The sequence below is a fragment of the Berghia stephanieae genome, chromosome 5 (assembly GCF_034508935.2).
Source record: "Berghia stephanieae isolate SIO BIC M18660-M18661 chromosome 5, UCSD_Bste_1.3, whole genome shotgun sequence".
Classification (NCBI taxonomy): domain Eukaryota; kingdom Metazoa; phylum Mollusca; class Gastropoda; order Nudibranchia; family Aeolidiidae; genus Berghia; species Berghia stephanieae.
Genome location: NC_088364.1, coordinates 28,462,883 through 28,478,911, shown reverse-complemented (window position 1 = coordinate 28,478,911; position 16,029 = coordinate 28,462,883). Strand labels below are relative to the sequence as shown.

At 34.6% G+C, this 16,029-nt stretch overlaps 1 protein-coding gene across 1 annotated transcript in view; it reads left to right on the top strand.

Annotated features, from left to right (window-relative positions):
• Positions 1-16,029, top strand: part of LOC144972705 (putative E3 ubiquitin-protein ligase HERC4) — a gene marked incomplete in the record, with an annotated part of 65,378 nt that overhangs the window by 4,226 nt on the left and 45,123 nt on the right. The window contains 8 exon segments of the mRNA XM_078914248.1: positions 1,097-1,274; positions 3,876-3,952; positions 5,940-6,132; positions 7,676-7,701; positions 10,006-10,115; positions 11,906-12,036; positions 14,014-14,158; positions 15,307-15,392. Of these exon segments, the coding sequence (XP_078770374.1) occupies positions 1,097-1,274; positions 3,876-3,952; positions 5,940-6,132; positions 7,676-7,701; positions 10,006-10,115; positions 11,906-12,036; positions 14,014-14,158; positions 15,307-15,392 (946 nt within the window).

The following is a 16,029-nucleotide window of genomic DNA, read 5'->3' as shown; positions in this document are numbered from 1 at the left end:
GTAGTAGTAGTAGTAGTAGTAGTAGTAGTAGTAGTAGTAGTAATAATAGTAGTAGTAGTAATAGTAGTAGTAGTAGTAATAATAATAATGTAGTAGTCGTAGTAGAAGTAGTAGTAGTAGTAGTAGTAGTAGTAATAGTAAAAGTAGTAGTAGTGGTAGTAGTGATTGTAGTAGTAGTGTAGCAGTGTTAGTAATAGTAGTAGTAGTAGTAGTAGTAGTAGTAGTAGTAGTAGTAGTAGTAGTAGTAGTAGTAGTAGAAGTAGTAGTAGTAGTTGTTGTTGTTGTTGTTGTTGTTGTAGTAGTTGTCGTTGTAGTAGTAGTAGTAGTCGTCGTAGTGGTAGTAGTTGTAATGGTTTGTAGTATGTAGTAGAAGTAATATTGGTAGTAGAGGTAGTACAGTTGAATAGAAAAAGGAAGAATACACCGATGATATTGATGATGATGATGATGATGATGATGATGATGATGATGATGATGATGACGATGATGATGATGATGATGATGATTAAGAAGCTGATGATGATAATTATGATCATGGTGATGTTGATGATGATGATGGTGATGATGATGATGATGATGATGATGATGATGATGATGATGATGATGATGATGATGATGATGATTTTTATGATGATAATCATTATGATGGCGGTGATGGTGGTGGTGATGGTGATGATGATGATGATGATGATGATGATGATGATGATGATGATGATGATGATTATGATGATGATGATTTTTATGATGATAATTATTATGATGGCGGTGATGGTGATGATGATGGTGATGATGATGATGGTGATGATGATGATGATGATGATGATGATGATGATGATGATGATGACGATGATGATGATGATGAAGATGATGATGATGATGACGATGATGATGATGGTGATGATGATGATGATGATGATGATGATGATGATGATGATGATGATGATGATGATGATGATGATGATGATAGTGGTAGTGGTGGTGGTAATGTGATTAGTGATGGTAATGGTAATGTGATGATTATGGCGAGATTATAATATAATGTAGGTTTCTTTTATTGTTACGTTCCAAATAAATCTTTACTTATCTACCAATTTAGATTGGAAAAAGCCGAATGGACTAAGGGAAAAGAATGTCACCCAAGTTGAGTCAGGTTCTTCTCATTATGTTGCCATGACGACGAATAACAAACTAATGTCATGGGGGAAAAACGACTGCGGCCAACTTGGAAGGGGGAGTATGAAAGGAAAACAGAAGGATATCTTTTTCCCTGCGAGGTTGTTCATAGTTAAGATATTTCATTAATTTGTTTAAAGGCTTATAATATTGTTGCTACCCTATATGTACAATCCAATCCACTGCTATTTTAAAAAATTGAGCTTTTATATAGCGCAATATCCACTAAACGTGCTCAAAGCGCTTTACAACAAGAACATTTAACATGAAGGACGGGACATAACGCCTGTTAGGCGAAATTACATTTTTTTCGGACAGAGACAACGCTGTTACGACCAGGTACTCATTTTACACCTGAGTGCGGAGAGAGAATGTGAGTAAAGAGCCTTCTCCAAGGACTCAACTATGCGCCGAGCGAGGCTCGAACCCATGACCTTCCGATCCGAAAGCGAGTGTCATAACACAAGACCACATAGCTGCACAACCACATAACTGAGAAACACAAGTCACACATGTATTGTTTCATCGTTTGACCAATCTCTACTGGCGGTATTTTTTCCCATAACATAATATTCTTCCAGATTCCATGTGTTTCTTAGTAAACACATTTCCGATAAGTGTATAGTTTAGAGAAAATGTTTGGACTAAATGTTGATATACAGTGGAATCTGCATAAAGTCAATTCTCTTAAAATCAACTTCTGCTTAAAGTCAACAATTTTTTTTGTTCTTTATCCAAGTGTGGTCCGATCCATGGATAATGGATAAGGTCAGCCTTGCTTTAAGTCAACTAATCTCTCTGATCCGGCGGTGTTGGTTTCATTAGGACTCCACTGTATCACTTGATATTACTTGGAGGTCCAAATTATAATACCACCCCCCCCCCCTCCCACACAGACACACACACACACACAAACACACATACACACACACACACATTTTGGCTAAATTAGAAAAGAGGTTTCTCACATTTAGAAAAGTGGCAGTCCTTTTAATTTATCGATTTATGAAGAACGAGTTTTCTGATCAAAGTGGAAAACGTGCTTTGTCAGTGCAAGACGCACAATGAAGAGCTTTGTACTTTTAGACATAGACATATCATCAATGGGAAGGTAATTCCTCTAACTAGATCCTCATTAAGATTGCCTACAAAGCAAATTGGAAGGGTGTCGTTAGATGGATTCTCTATGTTGAAAATATTCAGAATTATAACTCTGAATCAATTGTAACCCTAGGTATGTAAAGATAGATAACGTGTAATATTTTAAAGCCAAACAATGGCGAATAATGGTAAATGCAAATCTATCCTACCCTTCTTCTTCTTCTTCTTCTTCTTCTTCTTCTTCTTCTTCTTCTTCTTCTTCTTCTTCTTCTTCTTCTTCTTCTTCTTCTTCTTCTTCTTCTTCTTCTTCTTCTTCTTCTTCTTCTTCTTCTTCTTCTTCTTTCTTCTTCTTCTTCTTCTCTTCTTCTTCTTCTTCTTCTTCTTTCTTCTCTTCTTCTTCTTCTTCTTCTTCTTCTTCTTCTTCTTTCTTCTTCTTCTTCTTCTTCTTTCTTCTTCTTCTTCTTCTTCTTCTTCTTCTTCTTCTTCTTCTTCTTCTTCTTCTTCTTCTTCTTCTTCTTCTTTCTTCTCTTCTTCTTCTTCTTCTTCTTCTTCTTTCTTCTTCTTCTTCTTCTTCTCTTCTTCTTCTCTTCTTCTCTTCTTCTTTTCTTCTTCTTCTTCTTCTTCTCTTCTTCTTCTTCTTCTTCTTCTTCTCTTCTTCTTCTTCTTCTTCTTCTTCTTCTTCTTCTTCTTCTTCTTCTTCTTCTTCTTTCTTTCTTCTTCTTCTTTCTTCTTCTTCTTCTTCTTCTTTCTTCTTCCTTCTTCTTCTTCTTCTTCTTTCTTCTTCTCTTCTCTTCTTCTTCTTCTTCTTCTTCTTCTTCTTCTTCTTCTTCTTCTTCTTCTTCTTTCTTCTTCTTCTTCTTCTTCTTCTTCTTCTTCTTTCTTCTTCTTCTTCTTCTTCTTCTTTCTTCTTCTTCTTCTTCTTCTTCTCTTCTTCTTCTTCTTCTTCTTCTCTTCTTCTTCTTCTTCTTCTTTCTTCTTCTTCTTCTTCTTCTTCTTCTTCTTCTTCTTCTTCTTCTTCTTCTTCTTCTTCTTCTTCTTCTCTTCTTCTTTCTTCTTCTTCTTCTTCTTCTTCTTCTTCTTCTCTCTTCTTCTTCTTCTTTCTTTCTTCTTCTTTCTTCTTCTTCTTCTTCTCTTCTCTTCTCTTCTTCTTCTTCTTCTTCTTCTTTCTTTCTTCTTCTTCTTCCTTCTTCTTCTTCTTCTTCTTCTTCTTCTTCTCTTCTTCCTTTCTTCTTCTTTCTTCTTCTTCTTCTTCTTCTTCTTCTTCTTCTTCTTCTTCTTCTTCTTCTTCTTCTTCTTCTTCTTCTTCTTCTTCTTCTTCTTCTTCTTCTTCTTCTTCTTCTTCTTCTTCTTTCTTCTTCTTCTTCTTCTTTCTTCTTCTTCTTCTTCTTCTTTCTTCTTCTCTTCTTCTTCTTTTCTTCTTCTTTCTTCTTCTTCTTCTTCTTCTTCTTCTTCTTCTTCTTCTTCTTCTTCTTCTTCTTCTTCTTCTTCTTCTTCTTCTTCTTCTTCTTCTTCTTCTTCTTCTTCACATTATCACTATTACCATTATCATAATTATAATCATCATTATTATTATTATTACTTTCTTTTCTTTTCCTGTTAAGCTTGATTCCATCAATACATAATATCAGAGTTCACAAAGTGTCATGCGGGAATGCTCATACTCTATGTCTCACAGAAGGTTAGTTTATTTCCAGCTATCTTGTTTCTTAGACTTGCAAAATTGATTTGCTTTTTATCAAGCGATATCTCAACAAAAGTATAGAGAAACAGAACTAAAGGTTGAATATAGTCCATCAGAGCCATTTGGCCCATGGAGCCGGAGTTTATCCCGGTGTCTATAGCGTGAAACGGACAATAGCAATTGCTTGCTTCCCTATGGATAGGACGCTTGTCTATCGCAAAGTACTTTACGCCATCTCTAACAGGCCCAGCTACCAACTCACTGCTGGGTGGAAGGGGGGTCAGAAAAAAAATTCGACTGCACCCGGGATCGATCTCGGTCCCTTTGCGTGTGAAGCGAGTACGTTACCAACCAAACTATAGGGGCCCTCTTAAAGATAAATATAATTTGACGTAAATATTTGATGACACCATATTAAACCCTTGCCTCACTGATCATCCAAGCTAGGGCATGATCAATAATTTCTGTGTTTGTTGTCTTTTTTGTCAGCATTCATAGTTGTGTTATTTACTCATTTTTTTTCTTTTTCATTTTAAGGCTCCGCTCCTATTTGCTATTTTCTGAACATTAATCTAATACCTTTATGCATTTTCACAACTCTTTACTGCTTTGTTTCCTCGCAAGCATTTGTATCACATCACATTTGTCCCAAGATTTCATGATAAATTAATTCTCAATAATTGAGAAAGGGGAGATCTAAAAGTTAATTTCATTTAAAAACGTAAAGCCTACTTTCAGCATTAATACTGTTGTGAGTTTTTACCACCACAGCCTGATAATTGGGAAACTATTTGATGGAAAGCTTATGGAAACTGTTACCTGGGGGGGGGGGGGGGGGGGGGGGGGGGGGGGGGGGGGGGGGGGGGAGGAAAAAGCATCAGAAGAGACTACAACTTAGGGTTGCTTTGAAAAAAAAATAAGGGCAGCAGTAATTGAGATCACTACATGGAAAACTCCCTAGCGAGTTTTCTCAGTGCATAAAAAACTGAATGGTGCGACTTTCTAATTCTGTCACACACTAAGCATATTATTCACAAAATCCAGATCCATTAGAATACTTTCTGTTATATAAAAAAAAACCTTCTATAAAAGTCAAAGAGCATCATCTAAATATTAAAAAAGCACAACAAAACCTTTGAGCTTTTTCAGAGCACAATATCCACTAAACGTGCTCAATAGGCAACACTTATCACGTAGGATGAAACGTGACGACTATTAGGAGAAATTACAATTTTTCTGACAGAGACAACACTGTTAACTGTCAGGTACTCATTTTTACATTCTGAGCACGATGAGAGAATGTGAGTAAAGATCCTTTTCCAAGGACTCATCTGTGCGCCGCTCAGAGCAAAACTCGAACCCAGGACCTTCCAGTCCAAAGGCAGGTGTCATACCACAATATCACATACGTGACAGCGAGGACGTCATTGACGCTGATGAAGACTGGATAGGGGATGACATGGGATTGTATTTCTCCCAAGGTCTTTTGAATGTTAACAGGAGGTGAAAGAAGTGGCGTACTCTTCAGGATTTCTGTGTAGATAAATAAATATGTATGTGTGTGCGTGTATGTATGTACGTATGTATGTATATATATATATATATATATATATATATATATATATGTGTGTGTGTGTGTGTGTGTGTGTGTGTGTGTGTGTGTGTGTGTGCGTGCGTATGTATGTGAGTGCCAAGTTACAAAATTCTGTCTTGATTTCTCCATAGAGAGACAAAAGATTTCTTGACTACCACTGTTGTAGATAAACATTATTTGTTTAGTCGTATCCACTATTTTCTAAAGGTTAACAACATAAATGAATTAATAGCTCTTAGAAGAAATTTGCAACATTCTAGGATAGGTCAACATGCCTCTGATTACCTACTATACCTATGTTTTATCACCCATTCCACGGATAAATGGTCTAAAATAGGTATCAAGAGCAATCGCTATTTACACCATGTTGTAATACTTTGTTACTTGCAGAGGGGCTTGTGTATGCATGGGGCGCCAACAAAGACAACCAACTGGGGCTAAAAGACGTCAAAGCTGATTTTACTAATATTCCTCGTATTGTAGAGGATTTGAAAATCGTCCCCACTGTTCAGGTCTCTGCCGGTGGAAGCCACAGTTGTGCCTTGTCAGCAACAGGAAACGTTTTTTGTTGGGGATCAAACAGGTTCGTGTTCACTCTTTAATAATAGGGACAATAAAGTTTTTTAATTGAAGCCTGAGTATCGTCCTTGTTAAAACTCTCTCTCCCTCTCGCTCTCGCTCTCTCTCTCTCTCTCTCTCTCTCTCACACACACACACACACACACACACTCACACACACACACACACACACACACACTGTCTCTGTCTGTCTGTCTCTCTGTCTCTTTCTCTATCTCTCTCACTCTATCTCTGTCTCTCTCTCTCACTCTATCTCTGTCTGTCTGTCTGTCTGTTTGTCTCTCTCTCTCACTCTCTCACTCTATCTCTGTCTGTCTCTCTCTCTCTCTTTCTCTCTCTCTCTGTCTCTCCCCCCCCCTCTCTCTCTCTCTCTCTCTCTCTCTCTCTCTCTCTCTCTCTCTCTCTCTCTCTCTCTCTCTCTCTCTCTCTCTCTGGAACGTGAAGTGAAGGGTATGTTGTGACATAAGAGCAGAATGCAGAATGGAGCATCGGCCTGTAAATATACAAAATGTTTTTTTTTAAAAGAAAGAAAAATATAAATTAAATTAAAATGTTAGAGTGTTTCCAACTTCAATGGAAATAAAGCAACAGAAGTACCTAATGATAAGGGGCCTTTGATGGATGACAGTGATCAAAAGTTCAAATCCTTTTTCTTCACTTAATATTATGGCTGCATACACACAGATAAATGAATCACTCCCCCCGCCCCCCCCCCCCTTTCCACACACACGCACGGATTTGTATTCAACTTAATCGTGAAATATCAACTTCCAATAGGTAGTGACATACTTTTATCAGTGTTGGAATATAAGGCAGTCTTACACAGTACCTGTACTGCATGAAACAAAGGTTTGATCATATACGGCCTGCTTATTAAGCGTATTCTTTGTTGCATCAACATTTTAAAATATTGTAATTATAAAGAATATTAACATTTACTCGTACATAGCGCATTTCCACTGAGTTACCTTGCCGAATGCGTTTCACTTATTCTCCAGCAGGCCATATGAAACCATACTTCCATTTCATACAATATCAGTCAGCTGTTATGCGTCCTTTTTAGTTAATACTTTCAATATCAGTAACTGTCTATAGCCAGGTACGCATTCACACCTAATTTGAGTGAGGTAATATGTGTAAAGTGGACATAAGATAAAGACCAGAATTTTCCACTATCGCTGTCATCCATTGACCACGATTAATATTGCTTGGCTTTTGTGACAAGACGAGGTACCGCTGAGCTACAGAGCCACACTCATCATCATCATCATCATCATCATCATCATCATCATCATTATTATCATCATCATCATCATCATCATCATCATCATCATCATCATCATCATCATCATAATCATCATCATCATCGTCATCATCATTATCATTATCATCAGCAGCACCACCCTAGTCGTTGTCATTATCATCATCCTTATTATCATCCAAGCTATCAGTGATGTTGACAAGAATGTTATTGTTTGGGTTGATAATTAAGTACGTAACATTTATTTAAGGGCCGTTTATTTAACATTTTATATGTTTATTTGCAGACACGGACAACTTGGACTAGTATCCAGTAAGTACTTACATTATTGTTATTATAATCTTTAAGGAATTACCAACATGTTGCAAAAAATGAATGTAGCATTTATGTAGGACAATATCCACTAAACGTGTTCAAAGCGCTTTCAAGGGATCTTCAGCCAAGAGCAACACTTAAAATGTAGGACGAGACATGACGCCAATTAGGCATTTTTACAATCTTTTCAGAACAGAGACAACGCTGTTAACGGCCAGGTACTCAATTTTAACACGAGTACGGTGAGAGAATGTGAGTAAAGAGCCTTTTTCTAGGACTGAACTATTCGCCAAGCGAGGCTCGAACCAAGGACCTTCCGATGGGAAAGCGAGTGTCATACCACTAGACCATATAGCCGCACTTATGAAGTCTGGTCTGTGAACAACCTTTCCGTAGCAGTTTTGTTCAATTTCTCTCTCTCTCTCTCTCTCTCTCTCTCTCTCTCTCTCTCTCTCTCTCTCTCTCTCTCTCTCATCTCTCTCTCTCTCTCTCTGTCTCTCTCTGTCTCTCTCTCTCTGTCTCTCTATCTATCTATCTATCTATCTATCTATCTATCTATCTATCTATCTATCTATCTCCCTCTATCTCTCTTACTCTCTCTCTCTCTCTCTCTCTCTCTCTCTCTCTCTCTCTCTCTCTCTCTCTCTCTCTCTCTCTCTCGGCTATCTTCGGACCAGGACTGGTTCATGGTAGTTGCTAGGTGGTTATCCGAATGAATTAATACAGTGATGATGATGATTATGATTATGATGATGATGATGATGATGATGATGATGATGATGATGGTTAGTTATGATATTGATTATGATGATGAAGATAGTATCGATATATGATATATAATAATAATAATATTAATATAATAATAATAATAATATATAATAATAATAATATAATAATAATAATAATAATAAATAATAAATAATAATAATATAATAATAATAATATAATAATAATAATAATAATAATAATAATAATAATATAATAATAATAATATAATAATAATATATATAATAAAAATAATAATAATAATAATAATAATAATAATATATAATAATAATAATAATAATAATATAATATAATAATAATAATTAATAATAATATAATAATAATAATATAATAATAATAATAATAATAATAATAATAATAATAATAATAATAATAATAATAATAATAATGATGATGGTGATGATTATGATGATGATAATGATAATCTTCAAGCTGTTCCATACGCATCGTCCAGAGTTAAACGGCTACAGCTGTGTCTTGGTCATCCCCATAATGGTCGTCAATAAACGCGCCGCAATCACAAGAATCTGCTTATACATCCTGCTAATAAAATTAATAGTTATGCCACTTTATGATTCAATAGTAACCTATTCATTGTTTATAGTTTGACCGGAGGACTCGTTACACACTTTCATGTATTTTTGAACCTGAACAGAGTAAGTTGTGACGTGACGACCTCTCTTCCCTATTGTTAGCTATTTATAGTGCAGGCCCCTTAAACTTAAACTCTATCACAAATTTTAAAAGGAACTCGATAACCTATAGATTATATTATTATTATTATTATTATTATTATTATTATTATTATTATTATTATTATTATTATTATTATTATTATTATTATAATTATTATTATTATTCGTAGTAGTAGTAGTAGTAGTAGTAGTAGTAGTAGTAGTAGTAGTAGTAGTAGTAGTAGTAGTAGTAGTAGTAGTAGTAGTAGTAGTATTTTATTATTGTTATTTTAGATTTTATTGCTACTACTACTACTACTACTACTACTACTACTACTACTACTACTACTACTACTACTACTACTACTACTACTACTACTACTACTACGACTAATAATAATAATTATAATAATAATAATATAATAATAATAATAATAATAATAATAATAATAATAATAATAATAATAATAATAATAATAATAATAATAATATAATCTATAGGTTATCGAGTTCCTTTTAAAATTTGTGATAGAGTTTAAGGGGCCTGCACTATAAATAGCTAACAATAGGGAAGAGAGGTCGTCACGTAAATAAAATACTACTACTACTACTACTACTACTATTACTACTACTACTACTACTACTACTACTACTACTACTACTACTACTACTATTATTATTATTATTATTATTATTATTATTATTATTATTATTATTATGTATGTATGTATGTATATTTGGATATTAATTATTATTACAATGTATTTTTTATATCTAGAGTTAGGGTTACAGGTTTAAGCATTATATACACACTACCTGTCAATGTTTTTCTTCCACCCAGCAGGTACAAGAGGCACCCTCAATTCTCGTCACATCAAAAGTCCAGCTTCGTGTTCTGAGAGGGTTCAATCTGTGTCTTGTGGAGAAAATCACACAGCCTTCCTGACTATGGTAAGTCCAAATAATAGAAGGAGTTCATGAGGGCATTGGCCCGACTTACACTATCAAAATTCAAGTCTGTTTTATTCAAAACAGCTGGATCGCCAACAAGAAATTATAAAGAGTGTTATATTTCATTTCAATAAGTATTTTTATACTAGTTGAGAAACGTACTCGACTTTACTGTATAATAATAATGATGATGATATTTATTATTATTATTATTATTATTATATTATTATTATTATTATTATTATTATTATTATTATTATTATTATTATTATTATTTATTATTATTTATTATTATTATTATTATTATTATTATTATTATTATTATTATTATTAATGATTATATTAATTATAATTAATATAATAATAATAATAATAATAATAATAATAATAATAATAATAATAATAATAATAATAATAATAATAATAATAATAATAATAATAATAATAATAATGATAATGACAATACTGATACTGATGATAATAACAATAATGATGATGATGATGATGATGATGATGATGATGATGAACGTAATATCGTTATCAAATATAATCTTATCTTATCTTCTTTAAGGTTAACTAGGACAATATATCCTTTCAATTAAAGCAACAACAAAGATCAATATGGCGTAAACTTCATTCATACCAATGTTAGTAAACAGTCAGCTATGTTTGTTCAAGTGATTTTGAGGCTGTGTCTCGAAATGTCATGTTTTAATTGATCAAAGATCTGCTGGTTGTCTTATTCTTTGTCTGTATAGATAGTATGCAGATGACGTCACTCAGGCGTTTGTTATTGTTTTTGCCATCCGCGTTTGTGAGTTGTTCTCACTAAACTGTATGAACCAGACTATAAAAGTTCATGGTTACACAGAGTTTGTGTGTTGGTCCGTTATACTTCCGGATGGCAATGTTGTGAACTCCTTGGCCAAGCGCATTCTATGTATAGATAGAACGAAATTGATGTCACTCATCTTTTTCGGATTGTTTTAGCCACCATTTTATGAGTAGTACTCACTAAATTCTACCAATGAGACTATAGATAGAATGCGCTTGGCCAAGGAGTTCACAACATTGCCATCCGGAAATATAACGGACCAACACACAAACTCTGTGTAACCATGAACTTTTATAGTGAGGTTAATACAGTTTTGTGAGAACAACTCACAAACGCGGATGGCAAAAACAATAACAAAGACCTGAGTGACGTCATCTTTGAACTATCTATAAACGTTTAAGGATACACATAGTTTTTTATGTGTTGGTACTTTATATCCGTCTGGCGGATGTTATGAACTTTTTGGATAAACATATAGATAGTTGACGTAGTTGACGTCACCCCGGCCTTTGTTAATGTTTTTGCCATCCGCGTTTATGAGTAATTCTCACTAAACTGTATTAACCAGACTATAAACGTTTAAGATTTCTCATAGTTGTGTGTCTTGGTCCGTTATACTTCCGGATGGCAATGTTGCGAGCTTCTTAGCCAAGAGTGCTTTATAAAATACAGAATGCAGTAGGCCTATATAACTGACGCCTGTAATTTACTTCGGATAGATAGAACGAACATGACGTCACTCTGGTCTTTCTTATGTTTTTTGCCATCCGCGTTTATGAGTAATTCTCACTAAACTGTATTAACCACACTATAAAACTTCATGGTTACACGTAGTTTTGTGTGTTGGTCCGTTATACTTCCGGATGGCATTGTTATGTGTTTCTTTGCCAAGCGTATACTATCTATAGCATCAATATTATTTCAAATTCATCTAAATTCAAAATCGTCATAACAGGACGGTTGTGTGTACACCTGTGGTTTGGGATCCTCTGGTCAGCTTGGTCATCCTGGTGTGGCGGATGAGTTTGTCCCGAGAAAAATTGAAGATTTACCAACGAAACACGTGACTCGTCTAGCATGTGGCAGGTTTGTTTACGATTGGTCTGGTTACTGATTGGGTTTTATAGTTAAACTACCATTTGAAATGGGATGGAATGAAGTTGATGATGATGATGATGAAGATGATGATCATGATCATGATGAAGAAGATGATGATGATGATGATGATAATGATGATGATGATGATGATGATGATGATGTCGACGACGGCGACGATACAATAGTAATCAGATAATAGTAAACATTGCTTCTACTTATCATAAAACAAACCTATTTTTTTCTTTGTTAATTCGCTGGATATAAATAAATTAAAGTGTAGCTCGGTGGTTCACCGGCACGGTGACTCGTTTTGTCACAAGTCACAAGCGATGTGTGACATTGGGTGGGTGACATTGATCGTGGAAATGTCTGGTCCCGATACTGTATCCTTGGATAATGTACTTTTTAGACATTACCCTACTCGATTCAGGTGAAAAGGAATGCCATATTATAGGCAGTTACGGGTATTATAAGGTATTAGTGTAAAAAGGACGTCTAACAGGCGATTGGTACTGTATGGAATGGAAATATGGTTCCATGTGGCCTGCTTGGGAAATATACAAAACACTATAATAAAGTACACTGAGGCATGATACAACATTAGAATTGCACTATATAAATATTAAAATATAATTTTTCTATCTGCATCTCTCACTTGAATCCCCATGGCATTTCACTTAAAAATAACTTACTCTTTCTTTAGCAATGTGTTTCTTTACAAGTCATTCATAGCCTACTTCTTACCAGTTTGGACGCGTGTTTGCATTTGAATATCTTTTTATGTATTTTCAAAATATAATATAATGAACTTATAAAGCGCCTAGTTCCAATTTGGAATTGCTCACTGGCGCTTTACATCAACACATCATGTATGATATACAAATATAGAACTGGCATGTTAAAACCACACAAATTCGATGATAACATAATATACTATAATAAAATACATACTAAGAGTCCAAATTATATGCCCTACAGAAGAGCTCAGTTTTTAACCGTTTTCTAAAGATAAGTGGATTTTCACTATTTTTAGTTTCAATATTGATGGAGTTCCACAGTCGGGGGGCATGGTGGTCAAAGGATTTCTCATGAAAAACTAACGATTTTGGGGGTTCCCTTAGGATATTTAAATTACCAGATCTTAAATTTCGACTGGGTTCATAAAGGTGGATAAGTTCCTGAAGGTAAACAGGAGCGGAATTGTTGAAGCAATTGAAAACATGGGTGAGTATTTTAAATTCAATCCTAAACTTTACAGTAGCCAGTGTAGGTCCTCCAAAATCGGTGTTATATGCTCACGCTTTTTAGATAACGTTACCAATCGAGCTGCTTTGTTCTGTATCTTTTGGAGTCGATTAATGACATTATTATCACAACCATAGAGCAAGCTATTGCAATAATCAAGGCGGGTAAGAATCAAAGAGACCACAAGAAGTTTAGTAGTATCAATATCAAGAAGCCTTCTAATAGCACCAATAGATCTAAGGTAAAGATTGCAGGATCTAGTTACATTAGTGACAAAATAATCATATTGTTCACATAAACCACTTCTACTTATCTCTCTCTACTTTTTATTTGAAAATTTTCCGTTATTGTCTTTAGCTTGATTTATTTATGGTTGATTCTATCTTTATACTTTATTGATGATATCAGAAACATACTGATCAAAAGATACCCAATATAACCCTAAATCGAGAAACACTAACAAACCTTTTGTGTTTTTATTTTGCTCTCTCTCTCTCTCTCTCTCTCTCTCTCTCTCTCTCTCTCTCTCTCTCTCTCTCTCTCTCTCTCTATCTGTCTATCTATCTATTTATCTCTCTCTCTCTCTCTCTCTCTCTCTCTCTCTCTCTCTCTCTCTCTCTCTCTCTCTCTCTCTCTCTCTCTTCTAAAGACCCCACTTCAACTTCATGTCATGTTCATATTTGCATAAATTATTCTTACATGGTTTTCTTTCGGTCACAGAGATTTTACCATAGCCTATGTTGAGTCAACAAACACACTACACCATTTTGGTGCACAGAGGTTACCAGAGATAACTTTACCAGATCACCTTATCAATCCTGCCATACTTTGCTCGAAGGATTGTTTTTTTCTCTACAAACCACAAGTAAGAGTAAAAATACACTAGAACATTAGAAACATGATCGATGTATTAGTTAGTTATTATTGAGCTTTGAGCTTTATATAGCGCAATATCCACTAAATGTGCTCAAAGCGCTTTACAAGGGGTCCCTAGTCAAAAGCAACATTTAACATGTAGGACAGGACATGACGACTGTTAGGCGATATTACAATTTTTCGGACAAAGACAACGCTGTTAACGGCCAGGTACTCATTTTACACCTGAGTACGGTGAGAGAATGTCATAGCACTAGACCACATAGCCGCACATAGTTTGAGCTCCTGCGTATGGCAAGATGTATACCGGCTATTGGTTTATTATACAATTAAATGTGGCCAGTTGTCTTAAAATATCGGTTAAATTAACTCACCCCCATCAGTGTCAAACGCTCTCAAACCTGGGACCTTTCGGGAGATGTCTTCATCGAGAAGATTTATTTTTATTTCGTAACATTCTACAATTTTAATTCCATGTTCCTAATCAATTTGACTCCATACTCAAGGCGTGTGGTTATGTGATCTTGTGCTATGGCACTCACCTTCGGATCCGAAGGTCCTGGGTTCGAGTCCCGCTCTGAGCGGCACACAAACGAGTACTTGGAAAAGACTCTTTACTTACATTCTCTCACCGTAACCAGGTATAAAATGGGTACCTGGTCGTTAACAGCAATATCCTCGTCGGAAAAAAGAATAAAATGTTATGTCTCATCTTATATGTTAAGTATTGCTATTGATTAGGAATCTCTTGTAAAGCGCTTTGAACACATTTAGTGGAAATTGCTCTATACAAATTCTCAATTAACAAAAGATTCAATTTTCTTCCACGATAATACCAGATTGACACGATGCGTCACAAATAGCTCTTGATTGATATAAAATAGATATAAGAAGACAACTTTCTTTTTGAACAACTTAAGATATGTACAAGAGAATATATATATATATATATATATATATATATATATATATATATATATATATATATATAATATAAATACATATAATTTATATATATATGTAAATATATATACGAATATATATGTATATATATACATATATATAAGATATAATATATAATGATATAAATATGTAAATATTAATAACGTAAATGAACTTTTACTGAATATTCTAAAGGTTGATGAAAACAATCTAGACAATCGGCTTTTGACTTTGGATTTGGTGTTGGATGCCATTAAAGAAAGGATGAAAACCGATCAAGAGTAAATCTTTTAATAGATCTATCTGTTAATCCCAACTCATCTGTCTCTCTCTCTCCCTCTTCCTGTCTGTCTGTCTGTCTGTCTGTCTTTTCTCCCCCTCTCTCTCTCTCTCTCTCTCTCTCTCTCTCTCTCTCTCTCTCTCTCTCTCTCTCTCTCTCTCTCCACTCCTCTTTAATAGCCCATATTCTCTAGAAAATACATGAATATTTTTATATGCAAGCATAAATTTAAATTAAAGTTTTAAAAAACCCGATATAACCAAAGTCAACGCTCAGCGTAAAGACAGACATAATATATTGACCATTATCAAAAGAACTGTTCTTGTAAGTTTTTGAAATCAACAGCTTAAACTTGTCAATGAAACTGAGAATACATGTGTGAATAGACAGAATACCTGTAAATGGTTCAGCAATGTAACGATATGACTAAAAGAGTGAGCGTGGAGCTAAGTTCAGAGTCTGGCTAACACCAAAATTCTTCTTCTTCTTCTTCTTCTTCTTCTTCCTCTTCTTCTTCTTCTTCTTCTTCTTCTTCTTCTTCTTCTTCTTCTTCTTCTTCTTCTTCTTCTTCTTCTTCTCTTCTTCTTCTCTCTTCTCTTCTTCTTCTTTCTTCTTCTTCTTCTTCTTCTTCTTCTTTC